Raw genomic sequence first — 18,629 nt, forward strand, 5'->3', positions numbered from 1 at the left:
GAGAAGTGAGAAATGGCAGAGATTTTGGAAGTAAGCCATATGTAAAATACACAATATAATTGATACTCTGTAAACCTTACTTCCTCAATCCTGTCAGTGTCTTTGGAGAGCCAATTAAAGTGGAAAATTCTTAGGTTGATAAAATAGAAAGTTCAGGTTATTTATGGTAGAAATCACACCAGGAGTAATTGCATCATAAATAAAATATTTTTCATTCAGGAATAGTTTAGGCTGAAATCAGTAAAATCAAATTGCTGGAACCAATAGGATGGGAGGAAAAACAGAATTATATTCGTCTATAAACAAACTAGTGTGGCTTTTTTTGTTACCTATTTAACTATTTTATAATAACCAAACCTTAACTGGGGAGGTTATGTTTCACATCATCCATCCTAAAAACTCAATTTTAGGGGCGCCTGGGTGGCGCAGTCGGTTAAGCGTCCGACTTCAGCCAGGTCACGATCTCGCGGTCCATGAGTTCGAGCCCCGCGTCGGGCTCTGGGCTGATGGCTCAGAGCCTGGAGCCTGTTTCCGATTCTGTGTCTCCCTCTCTCTCTGCCCCTCCCCCGTTCATGCTCTGTCTCTCTCTGTCCCAAAAATAAATAAACGTTGAAAAAAAAAATTAAAAAAAAAAACAAACTCAATTTTATACTAGTGAAGTCAGATTTGCAATATTTTAGGAAAATAATTTTAAGATATATTTCTGTTTTAATGATGACACACACTGCATATTTTAATATGTATGATTATCTTGGTAGGCTTTTTTTCTATAGAATGAGTTATTATAAAGATTTGAGGTGTTTTTGTCACATCTACTAGGATTTCAAAGATTATGATGAATAGCTTCGTGTTTTAAAGTTTTTATTTTTATTTGAGAGAGAGAGAGAGAGGGAGGAGGAGGGAGAGGGAGAGGGAAAGGGAGAGGGAGAGGGAAGGAGCATGTGTGCACAAGCACTTGTGCACAAGCCCACAAGCCGGGTAAGGGCAGAGACAGGGGGGACAGGATCTGAAGCAGGCTCTGCATGCACAGCAGAGAGCCCGATGTGTGGGGCTCAGACTCACGAACTGAACTGTGAGATCATGACTTAAGCCAAAGGCAGATGCTTAACCGACTAAGCCACCCAGGTGCCCCAATAGCTTCGTATTTTAAAGTTAAATTTTCCTGCTTTATTCTTAGTATATTTAGAAATGTTCTTGTTAGTAGTAAAACAATTACTTTAGAGCAGCCAGAAAAGACCATTGGGATTATTTAGTGTATTTATTTTATCTGTGGTTAATCTAAGATCAGGAATGGTGGCAACCTATTACTGAATTATTTAAGTTTCTGAACTACAGTGCCTTTTTACTGTTGTTGTTGTAAATAAAGATAGCTTTAATCTTTAAAAATGTATTTCATCATTTAAAGGTATGTTTGAGCATTTGTTTTTCTCTCTTAGTTTTGAAACTTTCCAGAATTCAGTTATATTCATTACCTTTTTTTAAATTTTTATCTTTCAGGAGTCAAGAGAAAGCAGTGGAAGTTGGAGTCATTGTCAAGTGATTGAGACCTTTTACAAGAAAATCTCTTTGAATAAGAGTAATTAAAATTAGCGACCTAACAAGACCAGTTATTAGAGGTCACAGTATACAGGAAACATTAAAACTGAACAATGACTCAGCTGTATATTTACATCAGATTATTGGGAGCCTATCTGTTCATCATTTCTTATGTTCAAGGTAAATCAGTGTTTTTTTAAGTAATCTTATATTTTTTAGTAATTTATTTCTATATTTGAAACACTCATTCTTGCAATTGATCTTTCAACTGATGTCCCTTTTTGAACAGTTAGGCTAATATGCCAGCATAGCTTTTAAATAAAGAGGCAAAGAGTGAGGCACAGAACAAATACATGCCAGGTAATTTTGAACTTGACTGTGATAGAAACATTTTCAAGTATTTGTAAAATCTTAGCTTCTCAGAACCTATTCTCTTATCCGTAACATAGGTATTATAATGTGCAATATTAAGTCTTGTGAGGATTAAATGAGATAAAGTATAAAATAAAGTATCTGACCTAGTAAGACTAAGACAGTAGTAGAAACTGAAGACTTAATTTTTCAAATTCCTGTCCTCTTTAAAATACAATAAGGGATAAATGTAAATAATTAAAAAAATCATTTTGTCATTAAAAATCTTCAGAATGGTAAGTTGCACTTGCGTGTGCTAATACTAAAGTTTTTTCATAGAATACTCAAAGTTTTACTTACTAACAACATTGTAATTTTGTGTTCACTGCTTGTAACTCCCAAACAGGAAATTATTGTCATGACTCTGCGGGTCATATGGGCTATATTTGCACGTGGGCTTTTTCCTGTATGGTTTAATTAGGACATTATTCCATACTGAAGAGATAGTACTACTTTGCAAAAGGGTTTTAGAGTAAAGTTATTAGGCATCTTCATTTAAGTTTATGTCTTCACAGATCGTTTTTTCATAATGTTTCTTCATTCACAGCGACAAAGGTTAATATCTACCAACAAGAGATACTATTAAGAGCACAATTTTTTTTTTAACATTTTCGTTTTAAAGAGTGAACATAAAAATAAAATCTAGAGCTTCTCCATATTTTGTCATAGGTGTAATTAATATCCTTATTATTTTCTTGCTCAGAACACAGCCCACTTCCAAAAGCCACTTTTTTATGTGTGAAATACCAAATTATTTAATAAAACACCTTTATTTTAACAGCTCTTGTTGTATGTCTTGTTGATCAGCATTAACCAAAGTGTCATAGTTTTGAAGATGAGTTAAATTAATAATAACATTTCCTACCTTACCCCCAGGTAATCAGTATTTGATGTTAAATTTTCTAAAAATCTATATAGATCACACAGGCAATATGATACAAAATTCTTTCCCTACCCTGATTCAAGTTGCTCTATAATAAACTTTCATTAGATGAAATAAATTGATATTTAGTTATCAGGCATAAATAAAAAAATCTCTAAGAATTATATCTCTGTGATGAAGAGCAAAATTTGTTACATTTCCTTTCAAAAAGATTAGTTTGATAGTTGGTTCCAATGATAAGATAAAGGGATGCCTGGGTGGCTCGGTCATTTAAGCATGGGACTCTTGATTTCAGCTCAGGTCTTCATCTCACGGTTTGTGAAATCAAGCCCTGTGTTGGGCTCTGTGCTGACAGTGCGGAGCCTGCTTGGGATTCTCTGTCTCCCTCTCACTATCCTTCTTTCTCTGTCTCAAAATGAATAAATAAACATTTAAAAAAATGTTCAATAAATTGCAGTATAAAAAAATGATAAGATAAAAATATTTAGTCTTGGGGCGCCTGGTGGTGCAGTTGGTTAAGTGTCGGACTTCAGCTCAGGTAGTGATCTCGTGGTTCATAAGTCCAAGCCCTGCATCGACAGCATGACAGCATCTCTGCTCCTCTCCGACTCACATTTTTTCTCTCTCTCTCTCTCAAAAATAAACATAAAAAAACTTTAGTCTTAAAAGAACTAAACCAACATAGAAGAAAATGTTATTTCTTAGAGGATTATTTCTAATGCTATTTCTAAGAAGGATTGCAGAGTGGTTATTAGTGGAAATTACTTTTGACTTGGGCGTCAGTTGTGTTTTAGGAAAGTAAATTTCTCCATATGTTGGTTTTCTTGTTATAAAATAGAACCAGTAACACATATCCTAGATGTAAACAGGAATTTTTTGAACATTAAATGTTATGATTAAGATTAAAGTGCTTTACGTTGCGATTAAGTTACTCAAGTTGGAACAGAAGAATGAGTCACTTGATATTAACATCTAATAGCTATTCAGTCCTTGTTTTTGGCTTGGTCACACATTTTAGAAATGGATTTTAGCTTTAAGTAACTGATTACTCCACAAACAGTGACTTGAACAAATAATTTTTGATGTAGGTGGTAGGTATTTCCTGGTGTTCATTCAGTAGTTCAGTGGTGTCAAGTTTGACATCTATAATTTTCTTGGCTTCTCCTTAATGGTTATAAAATGGCTTCTGTACCTACACTGGAGGAAGGAAAAATGGGGAAAGGTTCAGCGCTGACCTCAACTGGACATTACTTCAGGAAAGCAAACTGTCCCCAGAAACTAACCTTCTGCTGGCAGATTTTATCTTGTTTTGTTGGATAAACTGAGACAGTTGCTAAGGCTACTAGAAAACTGAGAGACAGGACTGACTGTCATAGTCAGCTCAGATTCATCTCAGTCCATTGCCTCCCAAGACCAGAGTTTGGTCAGCTGAGAAGACAGGGAAAATAGATATCCTTTGGACAACTAAAAGAGTCTGGGACAGATTTTATCTCTTCTGTCATTTAAGATGTTTTCAGTCTTAGGTTACAAACAAAACAATTCAAAATAGCTTAAACAATAAGGAAAATGTCGTATCACAAAACGAGAAGTCTGAAGGTAGGGCAACTTCGGTAAGTTAATTCTGTGGCTCATCACATTCTTTCTCTATTTCAACAGTGTTGTACTCTGTACCACCTATTAATTTAGTCCTGGGTTAACTTACTTCATGGCCACAGGTGGCTACTGTGGAGCCAGAGGTCACAGGCAGATGTGGCAAATTTAGGTTGACAACATTAAGTAGAAGAGGAGTGGATGTCTCTCATGGCTCTTTTTTTGTTGTTGTTGAAGTTTACTTATTTATTTTGAGAGAGAGCAAGCGAGCGTGAGCAGGGAAGGAGCAAAAAGAGAGAAAGAGAGAATCCCAAGCAGACTCCACACTGTCGGCGCACAGTACAATGCGGGGCTTGATCTCATGAACCATGAGATCATGACCTGAGCCGAAATCAAGAGTTGGACACTTAACCAACTGAGCCACCCAGGCACCCTCCTCATGGCTCTTTTTAATTGGTAAAGAAATCTTTCCTCAGACACCTCTCCCCTTCCCTTCCCTTCCCTTCCCTTCCCTTCCCTTCCCTTCCCTTCCCTTCCCTTCCCTTCCCTTCCCTTCCCTTCCCTTCCCTTCCCTTCCCTTCCCCTCCTCAGCAGACTTCCTTCTAACCTTATTGGCCAGAATTAATTAATTTATGCTTTTGTATAAACAGTGGCAAGGGGAAGGGAACTGAAATTGTTGGATTAGACAAAATAATTGTCTCTACTGAGGGTAGGTCTGTGCTTCTCTGAATCACAGGAGGAGGAGCAAATACTTAAAAAGGGGTGTGGGGTGTGTGTGTGTGTGTGTGTGTGTTGCCAGCAAGGTAGAGGGGAGAAAACAACTAATGGCATCTGTTGCAGGGTACCACATTTGTCTACCTAACATCATACATACCCTTCTTACATGCATATACTGAAAGTGCTGGTGTTGGTAGAAATACTCAATTCGTGCTCAGAGGGGTATATACATATAACCCAGAGGTTTATCCACATGTTGCACTCAGCCACTCATATAGTATGTATGTAGTATATAGCCTTGTCCGTCAGATTCATATATGCCTCTTCACGGTCCAGCAGTGTGTGGCTAAGGGAGAAATTGTCGGTGCCCGACACACCCAGTATTTAGTGATGAAGAAGAAATAGGATGAGTGCTGTATAAACTCCCATTCAGAAGGGCGACTTGAAAGCAGCCTTCAGTACTCATGTGCCGTAGCACATAGAGTAAGGAGAACTGTTACTGATTACTTCATACATGCAATGCATTGATGTCCCATTGGTCTCTGCAGCCCTCCTGCCTTTTGCTTTCTAATTATTCCTATTCTAGACATTCTGCTTTAAGGACAGGGGAGGAGTTTCTGTGCTTTGTACAAAGGAAACCCATAGATTACTAGGAAAGTGAGAAAAATTATTTAGCCAGGAATAAAAATGCAGTAAAATCAGGGGCGCCTGGGTGGCTCATTTGGTTAACTGTCTGAATTCGACTAAGGTCATAATCTTGCCTTTCATGGGTTCAAGCCCTGCGTCGGGCTCTGTGCTAACAGCTCAAAGCCTGAAGCCTGCTTCAGATTCTGCGTCTGCCTCTCTCTCTGCCCCTCCCCTACTCATGCTCTGTCTCTTTCTCTCACAAAATGGATAAACATTTTAAAAAATGTAGTAAAATCATTGATGCCAAAAATTACCATTAATGACAAAGGAACATGGTGTAAATGTGCCTATAGGTAGTTACTTGTATCTTTTAGCTATTGGTCTCCATATTCGTATATATTTGTGTGTGTTTTTTTTCTGAGCTGTTACACTAGAGCGTGCAAACTTTAAATATTTTTTGCGTGTGTTTGTTTTGAGATACATCCTAGAGCTTCAGCCCAGCCCAGACCCCATAATTTTATGCCATTGTAAATGCAGGACTTGAAAGAGATTGGCAAATTCTAGGAGTTGACGGAAGACCCGCGTGCCTGAGCATGGTGGAGGACAGGTGCTATAAGTTGATGTTGGAGAGGTACAGAGATTCCAAATCCTGCTGGCAGTAGGCATGGTGAAGGAGGTTGGAGTTTATTCCGAGTGCATATGGAGCCATTAATTGGTTTTAAGCAGGGGAGTGAACAGGATCAGATTTATGTTTATAAGATAACTCTGGCTCCTGTATGGGAAAGAGATTGGAGGGGCCAAGAACAGAAATAGGGAGGTCAGTGTGGAGATTCCTATCTCAGAAGTAGCATGCCATGATGGGCCCAGGTAATAGCAGGTGAGCTGGAGAAAAATGGGAAAAACTTGAGATCTATTTTGGAGAGTGAGCCAAAAGACTTGGGGAGACAGGTTTGAAGAGAAAAGTCAAGAGTTCCATTTTGGACAAGCTAATTTTGAGATTACTTACAAGCAGCTCAAAGCTAGAGGGGTAAATCTAGGAACCATAAACAGATTTGCTTAAACTGTGGGAATGGGCACTGTCACCTAGGGAGGTGGTGCAGAGAAGCTGTTGCTACCTGTTTTTCTTTGCATCTAGGCCTCTATTTTGGGAAAGTTTATAACTTTAAGATACAGCTTAGTTTTTCTTGCCTTTGACACCCAGGCTGAGTTTGTGTTACAGGCTCCTTCCTTTGTTTACCTTTGTATTGTATCCCTGTTCACACTGTGTTTATCTGCGTGCTTACCGCCCCTCCCCTTCACTGCCCTCCAAGTTTCTCAAGGACTCCATCAGTTTCCAGCATTCAGTAACTTGCCTGCACATAGCTGGCCTCTAGTTAGTGTTTTGTTAAATAAATATCTGAGGTAATATAAGTCCCAAATGCAAATTATTATAATTAGGATTTTTTATTTCCTAAATTCAGATAGTGTTTGGGAAATTGTGTGTATTAACCATCATAGAACTTTGCATAGTCTAGGTATCCGTGATCTTTAAGTACAGTACAATCTTTGTAAATAAATAATATTTCCATTTGTACCTTATTTTATATTTAATTAAGCCCTTTACTGTCTATTCATTTCTTCTGATATAACCTCTTGGTGTGAATTGGGAAGGAATTATTATTACTGTTTTTTTTAGAGCTAGAGAATGAGATTCAGAGAGTACCACCTGTGGACATATTTGGGAGTTGAACCCTTAACTTCTCACTGTTATTTCAGTGTCATTTCTACAACACTACCACTTTCTCTGTGTATCATTAGATTTTTGGAAAATTAATTGCATGTGGTATATTATTTGTCGATTTTTCTCCTTAGTTAAACGGATGCTTCCTTCTGTTATTGTGATGGGTTTGAAAGCTGGTTAAGAGACTTCAGGTGTCCTCTAGTCCTGGAGTCTTATTCGCTAAATGAGGCCTGGAGAAGTGGTGGCTTCTCCGTGATCACCCAGTGAACTAAACTGTGGTACGACCACAGTAGAATAGTAGACCACAGTCCAGGTCTCCTTGTTTTTAGCCTAGTGGATTTCTTCCTTTCCTGGCCACTACCCTCCCTTTTTTTATTTTTGCAGTTGACATTGCTAGCATAAATGAGGTCTTTAAGTTTTGTTATCAGTTTAAAGGATTAAATGAAGATTATTAAAATTCAAGGCATGGAGGGGCGCCTGGGTGGCTCATTCGGTAAGTGATTCTTGATTTCGTCTCAGGTCATAATCTCAAGACTTCGTTGGATCGAGCCCCACAATCCTGCTTGAGGTTCTCTTTCCCCTCCTCTCTCTGCCCCTTTCCCTGTCCACTCTCGCTCTCTCTCAAGATAAATAAGTAAACATTAAAAAAAAATTCCGGGCATGGAATCGCTAAAACTTAATTAGCAGCACATTCTCTTCCTGTTATCAAATGTGTGCATATGTGTTACTTTTTCTCTTTTCATCTCACCAGTATGGCTACATTTTAAGTCAAGTCTACATTATGCTTGAACGTTATAATGAAATGTTGCTTATACGCAGTTCTCTTAATATTTTATACCTGTTTGGCTCTACATTTCATTCCTTGGAGGTCAATCCTCCAAGGAATAAGCTAGCCAATTTCAGCTGATTCAGAGGGAGGGAAGAATTACTCACACATTTTAAGAAGTTCTGTTCTGCTTTCAGCCTGAAAGATTCAGTACCAAATATGACAGTATCTGTCATTTGAGGCTACTTGACTCTAATGCAAAAACACAGCTCTGTTTTCATAAGCTAACTACTGCCCTACAGTAACCTTCAGTTTCTGGCAGCATAGTCTGGATTCGAACCAGTGACCTTCAGATAAAGGGCACCAGATAATATGATTAGTCCCCATGCTCTCACAATACCCTTACTTAAGCAATTAAAGTCCAAAGCGAGATGCTTAGTAACTCCACTTCCGCATAGAGGCACAAATAGAGCACTTATTGTTTTTAAGCTAGTCCCAAATTTTGAGACAAAGAGCTTAAGAACCATAATTTGTATATATATATTTTTAAGTTTATTTAGTTATTCTGAGAGAGAAAGCATGCGAGTAGGGGAGGCACAGAGAGGCACAGGGAGAATCCCAAGCAGACTCCTCTCTGCTAGTGCAGAGCCCAACACAGAGCTCAATCTCACAAACCCTGAGATCATGACCTGAGCTGAAATTAAGAGTCAGACGCTTAACCAACTGAGCCACCCAGGTGCCCCATAATTTGTGTATTTTTTAATAATTGTAAATAATCTCAGCCTTCCCTGAAGCCATTTCCCATTTTGTACCTTTCTTGTAGGTTATGACCATATTGTATGTCTGCCGCTCTTGTCTTCCACTGGTGCAAAACTTGTGACATAATCTTCTCCATATGTCCAACAATACCTGGGGCAGTACTCTGTGCATCATAGGTTATTAACAAATGTTAAATGTATGAATGAAATGTATTTTTTTAACGTTTATTTATTTTTGAAAGACAGAGACAGTGGGAGTGGGGGAGGGCGGAGAGCGAGGGAGACAGAGTCTGAAACAGGCTCCAGCCTCCAAATTGTCAGCACAGAGCCCGATGCAGGGCTCAAACCCACAGACGGCGGGTTCATGACCTGAGCCGAAGCTAGACGCTCAACCGACTGAGCTACCCAGGCATCCCTGAATGAAATGTATTTTTAATTAAACACATTAGCTGCCATTACATAAGAAAGCTGCCATTACATAATAATTACACACTAAGAAAGCTTAGAAATTTCTCATTGAAAATTGAAATGGAAGAATTAGCTTTTCGGAAATGATGTTTTCACAAATTTCGTACTTGAATACAGGGCAGAATCTGGACAGTATGCTCCATGGTACTGGGATGAAATCAGACTCTGACCAGAAAAAATCAGAAAATGGAGTAACCTTAGCACCAGAGGATACTTTGCCTTTTTTAAAGTGCTATTGCTCAGGACACTGCCCAGATGATGCTATTAATAACACATGCATGTAAGTACTTTATGTAGTCCTTAAAGTTATGAGAATAGGATTGCATTTAGTGCCATTTTAAGAATTGTTTACATTGTCTTCGTTTTTTTTTTTTCTTTAATTTTATATGATATCTTTTACAAAGAGCCAAAAAACTTCTTGTTCTTTGTATGGGAACATTTAGTACTATTAAATGATTGATGTTTCTTTTCTCAGAGTTAACGTTGTAATACAGCTTTTTAAAGGAGATAGAAGGATTTGAATCTGGTATTTGTCTAATGTTTTGAGTTTATTTAATGATCTTTTTATCATAAAGTTTACTGATACTTACTGTAGAAAATTTAGAGATTACCAAAAAAAAAAACAAACTCACTCAAAATCTTGTAATTCTAAATTGGTCGAAATATTTTACAGAAAGATAGGCGTGATATTGTGATATTTAATTAATTTTATATTATTTTGATACAAGTGAGCTCCCAGTCCAATTCCGATTTATATAACCATTTTAATTTTCCTACTTTATTTTATGTTAACTATTCAACACATTTATATATGATCATGTAATTCTATTCCATATTGTTTGGGGACATTGAAGAACTGGCTTACTAGCCAAAAAAATTCCCTGAACAACTGAGTGTCATCAGTTAATTGTCGCCCTGTTATGAAAGTGATAATGTCCTGTTTTTGTACTTTACTAATAACTGTATGCTCTTTGAATATCACCAAATAGAAAGCAAAAACCTATATATGTAAAATACTGAAATTATATGATAGTTCATCATGTCTTCAATGTGAAGTTATATTTTTTGGTTTTTGGGTTTTTTTTCTTTCAGAACGAATGGGCACTGCTTTGCCATCATAGAAGAAGATGACCAAGGAGAAACCACATTAGCTTCAGGGTGTATGAAATATGAAGGATCTGACTTTCAGTGCAAGGTAAGATCTGATTTAGGGCCTGTGAAATAAAGAAGGGAGGGGCCACGTGAAAAGTATTCATTTCCCCAGGAGAAGTGTGCCTGATCTGCACATCACTCTATGTTCTTATAAACCAAGTATATTGGAGGAAGCTTAGCTCTTACTTCAGGTAATATGATTGTGGTAATTGAAGTTCCAGATTATTTTACTTTATTTTTTTTTTAGTTTTTTTTTTTAATTTTTTTTATGTTTATTTATTTTTGAGAGAGAGAGAGAGAGTGAGCATGAGTGGGGGAGGGGCAGAGAGAGAAGGAGACACAGAATCCGAAGCAGGCTCCAGGCTCTGAGCTGTCAGCACAGAGCCTGATGCGGGGCTTGAACTCACAGACTGAGAGATCATGACCTGAGCCGAAGTCGAACGCTCAACTGACTAAGCCACCCAGGCGCCCCTATTTTACTTTAAAAAAACGTTTTAAATCATATCCTATTTCTAAATTGTCATGACTGCCAAAAAAAATGTTACAGTATCACCTGTGGATTATCAAATTGACTGGAAAGACTTCAAGGTGATGGGCAATAATAACCTTTGTATCACTCTGAGACAATGCAGAAACATTAAGTCCTTGTAAGGAAATCTCAGTGGAGTTGTTTTAACAGCAGCAGCAAAGGCATCCAAGGGCTGGTAATAAAGAGTTTATGAATATCCTCATGGCTCTTGGTTATAAACCTAATCTCTTCAAAATCCTGTATAGTAATTTTGCCCCAGGGATTCTTCCAGCTTTAGATAGAACCGTTTGTACACAAATTTCAGCTTCAACTATTTTAGGAAATGATTCACATTATTAAGAAACTCTCAGGATTGATATATGTTCCAATCTTTGCTAAAGGTTTGGGATCCATGTGCCCCCTCTGCACATCTCCCTTCCCCCCCACACACATATATTGCATCCCATCTACTTCTTTTATTTTAATGTTTATTTTTGAGAGAGAGAGAGAGAGAGAGCACACAGAGGAGGGGCAGAAAGAGGGAGACAGAGGATCCCAAGCAGACTCTGCACTGACAGCAGAGAGCCCAATGCAGGACTCAAACTCACGAACCGTGAGATCATGACCTGAGCTGCAGTCAGATGCTTAACTGACTGAGCCAATCAGGCACCCGCCCCCCCCCCCCCCCCCCGCCAATTTATTTTCTTCTTCCCCTCCCCCTCCTCCTCCTCCCCTCCTCCTCCGAGAGAGAAAGAGATAGAGTGACTATCTTAAGCAGGCTCCATGGCCAGCCCAATGTGGGACTTGATCTTAAGACCACCCCAACCCCAGGGCTCTATTTCATAACCAACCGTGAGATCATGACTTGAGCTGAAATCAAGAGTTGGATGCTTAACCAACTGAGCCACCCAGGCACCCCTCATCCCATCTATTTTCTAGGTGTGACACCTCTAGTGACAAGGGCTCATTACCTCCCAAGACCATCTATTTCATCTGTACTAATGACCTGACATGATCTTTACAAAGCTTTTCCTCCTAATGACTACAAATCTCTCCCTGCCCCTTTGGATCAAATCTAAAGCCTCTTTCAAAATATGACAGCCTTTTACTGTGTGAAGGAAGTTTTTTGGTCTGTTTGTGTGGTCCTGTGTTCCTCCCCATTCCTATAGTCTTTGCCTATAGGTGAAAATGATAGCTCACAGTCCCCTCCACTGCTCCATGTCTGATCAGCTTCAGAGTTACACTGATGTCTCAGCGTAATATGCAGAATTGAGTCTGGTCTGACCTGGGGTGGGAGGTTGGAACGCAGAGAATAAGTAACTCCTTTCCTTTTCCTAAATACAGCCAGATCTCATGTTGGATGTTGGATGTTGGATTGTTACACCACACTTTGAAACATACTGAGCTTCCTGTCAGCTAAAATCCCCGTCTTTCACTTATGCTACTGCTGAACCATATCTCTTAGATTCTATATTGATTCTTTGGTTTCTTGCCACAAATAAGAGGATGGAAATGGAATGAGTTTTTGAAAATAGTTGTTATATACCTGTCTATGTTAAATTTTATCATATTAGAATTAGCCCTTTGGGGATGCCTGGGTGGCTCAGTTGGTTGAGCATCTGACTTCAGCTCAGGTCATGATTTCACAGTTTGTGGGTTTGAGCCCCACGTCAGGCTCTGTGCTGACAGCTCGGAGCCTGGAGCCTGCTTCGGATTCTAGGTCTCCTTCTCTCTCTCTGCCCATCCCCTGCTTGTGCTCTGTCTCTCTCTGTCTCTCAAAAATAAATAAGTAAATAAATGTAAAAAAAAAAAACAAAAAACGAATTAGTCCTTTGCTGTAATTTGGCAGGATTTGGGGGGGGGGTGATAATTTAATTATTTCTTGCAGTTTTATGCCATTTGCATGTTTATCAACCACATATTCTATACATTTTTTTAATCACTAAAAATATTGAAGGAAGAACTATGGTTAGAGCAGTGAGCTCAGCAGTAATAACCTGTATCTTGCATGCCCCTAAACGAGGCATATCACAAATTGACTTCACTAATATAAATTAGTTGTTAAACTTCACAGTCTGTGTTCTTTTAACATAAGAAAGAGTCTAACATTTAGCTCTTCGGTTTCCAATACTTGTCCTTTCTAAATTCTTCCTGTCACACCTGCCTTCCAGCCCTCTCAAAGTGTTCTCTTGCCAGGGTGTGATCATGAGGGCAGCCAGTCACCAAGAATACAGAAGCCCTGGAGGGTCTCTTCCGGCGTCTGGGAAAGCAGCTGCCATGTAACAGTGCTTTTTCCTTGTCCTCCATCACCTCGTGGTTTTCAGCAACACATACATTGCTTGGCGGTCTTCTAGCATTGCTAGAGAAACCCCTTCTTGGTTGTTCTTTACATTCTGTCTTCTGCAGGGCTAAGCTCATTTTGAACATTAGCCTTCCTGCAACTGTTTGTAGATGCTTCGTAGTCCTTTTATTCACCTTCAATTAATATACTCTCCATTCCCTCCTTCATGTAAATGTTCTCGATCTGGGGTTATTTCAGAGTCACTTGTGTAACTCCTAACATCTCTCTCTTTTCTTTCTCTTTATGGTCATTTAAAAGTAAAACTGTTTGGGGGCATGTGGGTGGCCCAGTCAGTTGAGCGTCTGACTTCAGCTCAAGTCATGATCTCGTGTTTGTGGGTTCAAGCCCTGCGTTGGGCTCTGTGCAGACAGCTCAGAGCCTGGAGTCTGCTTCAGATTCTGTGTCTCCTCTGTCTGCCCCTCCCTCCCCTGGTCACCCTCTGTCTCTGTCTCTCAAAAAATAAAACATTAAAAAAATAACTTTTTTTTTTAAGTAAAACTTTTTTAACATTAAAAATTTAGTTAAAATGGAAAACTTGTGCTTTTGGAAGTTTCCCAATACTCTCAACCCATCTTTCCTGGTAGGATCAAGTCGTGGACTCCTATTCATTCACCTTTTTAAAGTAATACTTGATTATACTGAGGTTTTTCTGTTTTGGCCATCTGATACTTAAGAATAACATGGTCAGTTTCTGCTTATGTTCCTGCTACTTTTATAATGACAAGCAATTCCTTTCTGTTGCTATTTTGGTCCAGAATGGCAGTTTTCCCAGGCAGTGCTGAAATGTCAGCATTCAAGTTAATAACTTGTTAAGTACTGTACCAATCATGTAAAACTTCACACATAATTGTTGATGTCTGCTCTCTTGACTGAAGTCTTTTCCTGTGCTCATTTTCTGATCTGTCAGGGACATATCTCCCCTCTGGTCGGTGGTCTCTAAGAAACTCTCAGGAGTATGGTTTCTGCATTTTGCCTTTGTCCTCACCACATCTGCTTTAACTTGCTTCTGCATTGGGTTCCTTAGTCTCAACATAGTTGTTCTGTGCAGACTCTGCAGTATCTTCTACCTCCTCGACTATTTTTCCTCATGTCTCCTTTCTTTAGACTACAACGCCCTCCACTTAAGTCGTCTCGGTGCTGCTGTGAGATCCTGTGCACCCTACTAGTTCATCACTGCAATAAAGTGTATTACCCATGTTTTTTAGGAAAAGATCTCATGACTTATATTTTTACTACTACAAATAGGTGAATAGTAATACATTAAGATATGCCAAAGTTTTGGTGAAAAATACTTGTGAACTTTTGTTTATAATTTAGTTATAGTCCAGTGTTCCAACACATCATCCACATACATATGTTCTTAAGAAATACCATTTTACAATCCTTACAACACTATTTCAACACAAATAATTTTTTGATAATCTTAACACGTAAAACTTGCAGGTCCTTTTCACTCAACAGAGCTAGAAATTGTGTTCATGAATATTAAAAAAAAAAAACCCTCATTCTCACCTGAAAATATCAAGCCATTTTTAATTTTGTCCTTACTCTTCCTCTAGGATTCACCAAAAGCACAGCTACGGCGGACGATAGAATGTTGTCGGACCAATTTATGTAACCAGTATTTACAACCTACACTGCCCCCTGTTGTCATAGGTAGGTTCGTCTAGAAGAGGGTGATTGTGATTTTCAGTAAAATATTTTCTGATTTTGACAGTAAGCAAGCTTTCTAGAATTTAACACTCCCAAGTTATTTTTCTCCTTTCGTATGTGATGAAGAGATCAAATGTGTGCTTTGTTGTTCACTTCCCTTGTCAGGTCCATTTTTTGATGGCAGCATTCGCTGGCTGGTTGTGCTCATTTCAATGGCTGTCTGCATAGTTGCTATGATCATCTTCTCCAGCTGCTTTTGTTACAAGTAAGATCATTATTTTTATATAAAATATATTGTTGAATATTAGATGTAAGTAGTTCTTTAAAAGGCAATGGGCATAAGTTATTGACCACTGAATGCAGTTCAAACACCATTAACTTGTATTCTCTGGGTCTGTCTTCTTTAACTAACCAGATTATATTTTTCTTAAGGAAAAAGAGGACCTTACTATTAATCAGTTAATTGAACCCAACTTTATACTTCTTGTTCATGAGTACTTAGGATTTTTCTTATTTATGGAATATTGAACTTTTTGTATCTGAATGTTTAAAATCTGTCCCAAGACAACTGTGTTATCGTTCTTTAGTTACTTGGGGCTTCAGAATTGTTTGTGGTTAGTCATGATTTCAGAAGACAGATGCCAAAAGAGAAGAGGAATAAGAGCAGGGGATAAACTTCAATAATAAAGCATTATCTTATTGGCATATGAATAGACTGAGAGATCAGTGGAACAGGTTCCTAGACCCATAAATAGACCCCAGTGTATAAGTAAATTTAGTATATGGTAAAGGTAACATTCCAGATCACTGGGGAAAACATGGATTATTTGACAAATGGATTTAGTAGTAGGTGGCTATATAGAAAAACATGAGGGGTGTATAGTTAGCTCGTTTAGTTGAGATTTGGTTGACTCTTGATTTTGGCTCAGGTCATGATCTCACAGTTGTGGGATCAAGCCCCACATCAGGCTCCATGCTGGGTGTGTAGTCTGCTTAATTTTCTTTCTCTGTCTCTGTCTCTCTCTCTCTCTCTCTCTCTCTCTCTCTCCCCCCCTCTCTCCCTCCACCCCCTCTTTAAAAAAAAAGAAAAAGATGAAGTTCAGTCAGTAACCTACATTGTAATAAGTTTTACCCATCTTGGATCTAAATACGTAACATTAACTGATTAAAGCACTGGAACAGACCGTAGAAGAATTTAAAAAAATAATCTCAGTGTGGAAGACCTGTGACTGACATAAAACCAAGAAGCAAAGAAAAACACCCCATACACAGAAAATAAAACCTTAAAAAAGAAAAACTTGCATCAAGTACATAAAAATAAAACTTTACTATGTGGCAGAAACCACCATAAACAGAAGACAAAGAGTGAAAAATATTGGTATCTCATATTACAAAGAGCTGATTTCTCAAATATAGAGAGCTTTTATAAATCAAAAACAAAAAACTTAGCAGTTCAATGGGAAAACATTCCCCCCAAACTGAACTCACATTTATCTAAAAGGAAATACTTACAGCTCTGAAAAGAAAAATAAAAAGATGACTCAAGAATATTCACAATATGAAAAATAGAAATTAAAATCATACTGAGATACTGTTTTCCACCTGTAATACTGGCAGAAATTCTTAGATAAAGAGACAGATTGAGCATCTCCCTTTTGCTGCCTCCAGTGAAAAAGCAATAGTTTTTACCTTCTTTGTCCAGCTAGGACAAGGAGAACGGGATACCAGATAACAGCAAAAAACAACAACAACAACAACAACAAAAAAAAAAACCTTTGGAACTTGGGAAACTTTTGGATGAGTAGTAAGTGACTTTGCGGACCTACAAAATCAGACTCCTAGGCTAGAATTTGAGAAAGTAAAGGTGCAGCCAGTTTATACTATAGAATTCCCCAAGAAGCTCGAAAATTGGCAGCACCAGTTACCTCTGGGAGTAAAGCTGAGAGTGGCAGTAAAACCAAGAGGATTGCTTGAAAGTCTATTTTTAGAAAGTCAGATGCTGTGTTACGCAATACTGCATTAGGAAATCACTCCCAAACATAGTGGCTTAAAACAGCAATTATTATCTCTCACTGTGGGTCAGAAATTCAGGAGTGACTGACTGCACGTCAGAATCTTTGATAAGGTCCAGTCAGATGTCAGCAGGAGCTGTGCTCACCTAAAGGCTTGACTAGAGCTGGTAGATCACTTTCCAAGGTAGCTCACTTCTGATGCTCACAGGTTGACAGGGGAGCTTAGTTTCTCTGATGTGAGCCTCTTAACAGAGCTGTATGAGTATCCTTGCAGCATGAAGACTGGCTTCTTCCTCCTAGGGTGAGTGATTCAAGAGATCAAGGTGGAAGCTGCAATGCTGTTTACGATCTAGACTCCAAAGTTACACCATCATCACTTCTGCCACATTGTGTTGGTCACACAGGTCAGCCCTAAAACATTATGGAAGGGAAACAGGGACTTACATACCGGGAGGTGAGAATGTTGTGGTCCATCTTGGATGACAAGTCCCACAGATGTTGAGACCCCTACTCTTGTTCAGAACAGTCACCCCTACTATCTCCCTGACAGAAAGCTAGAAGTTTCTCTGTAAAGAACAAAGAGGGACGCCTGGGTGGCTCAGTCGGTTAAGCGTCTGACTTCAGCTCAGGTCATGATCTCGAGGTTCCTGAGTTCAAGCCCTGCATCAGGCCCTGTGCTGATAGCTCAGAGCCTGGAGCCTGCTTCGGATCCTGTGTCTCCCTCTCTCTCTGTCCGTCCCCCACACATACTCTGTCTATCTTTGTCTCTCAAAAATAAATAAAAATCTTAAAAAAAAAAAAAAAAAAGAACAAAGATAAGATTCTTCGTTGTGGCATCCCATTATTGAGGGTGAGATATTGTAGTGAAAACATGGAGGTAAAGTGAACATTTATATACTTATTGGTGGGCCCCTCAACCCTCCCAGAACTCTGTTAGGCAGACTTATTCAAACAAGAAATAGGAAGAATCTTCTTGGGGAAATCCATCCAGCCCAAGAGCAAAAACCTAAATATACTCACCTCCATGGGCCCAGTGAAATGGCCCAGGCTGTTATCTCACAGTGAAGTCTGTAATCAGTAAGCTCCACTCATGTATCAGTAGTTGCCAATGAGGCAGTGAGGGCACTAATCCCTGAAAAACAGGAGACAAATGAAGTAAGCCTTATGATTGCCCACCATACTGCCTGGAGAGAGTTTCTAGCTGTAGGACATAGGAGGAACCCAGGTGTAGCCCATCAGGCTCTGGCTCAAGGAGATGTAGCTGAGTCTGGGGTATGAATAACAGAGTACTAAAGAGGAGAGAACTTCACAGGGAAAGAACTCTGGACATCTGCAGAAGGTTCTTATCAAATATTCAGCTGAATCTTTATCAGCATGTACAAGTGAGGAAACTGCCCGAGACTGGGTAAGAATGCCTGAAAAGATCGAAGGAAACAGTGTTCAGTGCTCACACAAGTCTGGGAATAGTGTCTGTTTCCATCACCTGG

At 38.9% G+C, this 18,629-nt stretch overlaps 1 protein-coding gene across 2 annotated transcripts in view; it reads left to right on the forward strand.

Annotated features, from left to right (window-relative positions):
* The window catches only part of BMPR1A (bone morphogenetic protein receptor type 1A), a 139,444-nt gene that overhangs the window by 105,331 nt on the left and 15,484 nt on the right, over positions 1 to 18,629 (forward strand). For both annotated transcript variants that reach the window (XM_086680192.1, XM_086680193.1), the window contains exons 3-7: positions 1,498 to 1,716; positions 9,594 to 9,756; positions 10,569 to 10,671; positions 15,037 to 15,133; positions 15,296 to 15,395. In XM_086680192.1, coding sequence (XP_086536318.1) covers positions 1,650 to 1,716; positions 9,594 to 9,756; positions 10,569 to 10,671; positions 15,037 to 15,133; positions 15,296 to 15,395 — 530 coding nt within the window. In that variant the 5' untranslated portion in view covers positions 1,498 to 1,649. The remainder of the gene's footprint in view (positions 1 to 1,497; positions 1,717 to 9,593; positions 9,757 to 10,568; positions 10,672 to 15,036; positions 15,134 to 15,295; positions 15,396 to 18,629) is intronic.

This window comes from Puma concolor, chromosome D2 (genome assembly GCF_028749965.1).
Source record: "Puma concolor isolate L17-30 chromosome D2, mPumCon1.1.hap2, whole genome shotgun sequence".
Classification (NCBI taxonomy): Eukaryota; Metazoa; Chordata; class Mammalia; order Carnivora; family Felidae; genus Puma; species Puma concolor.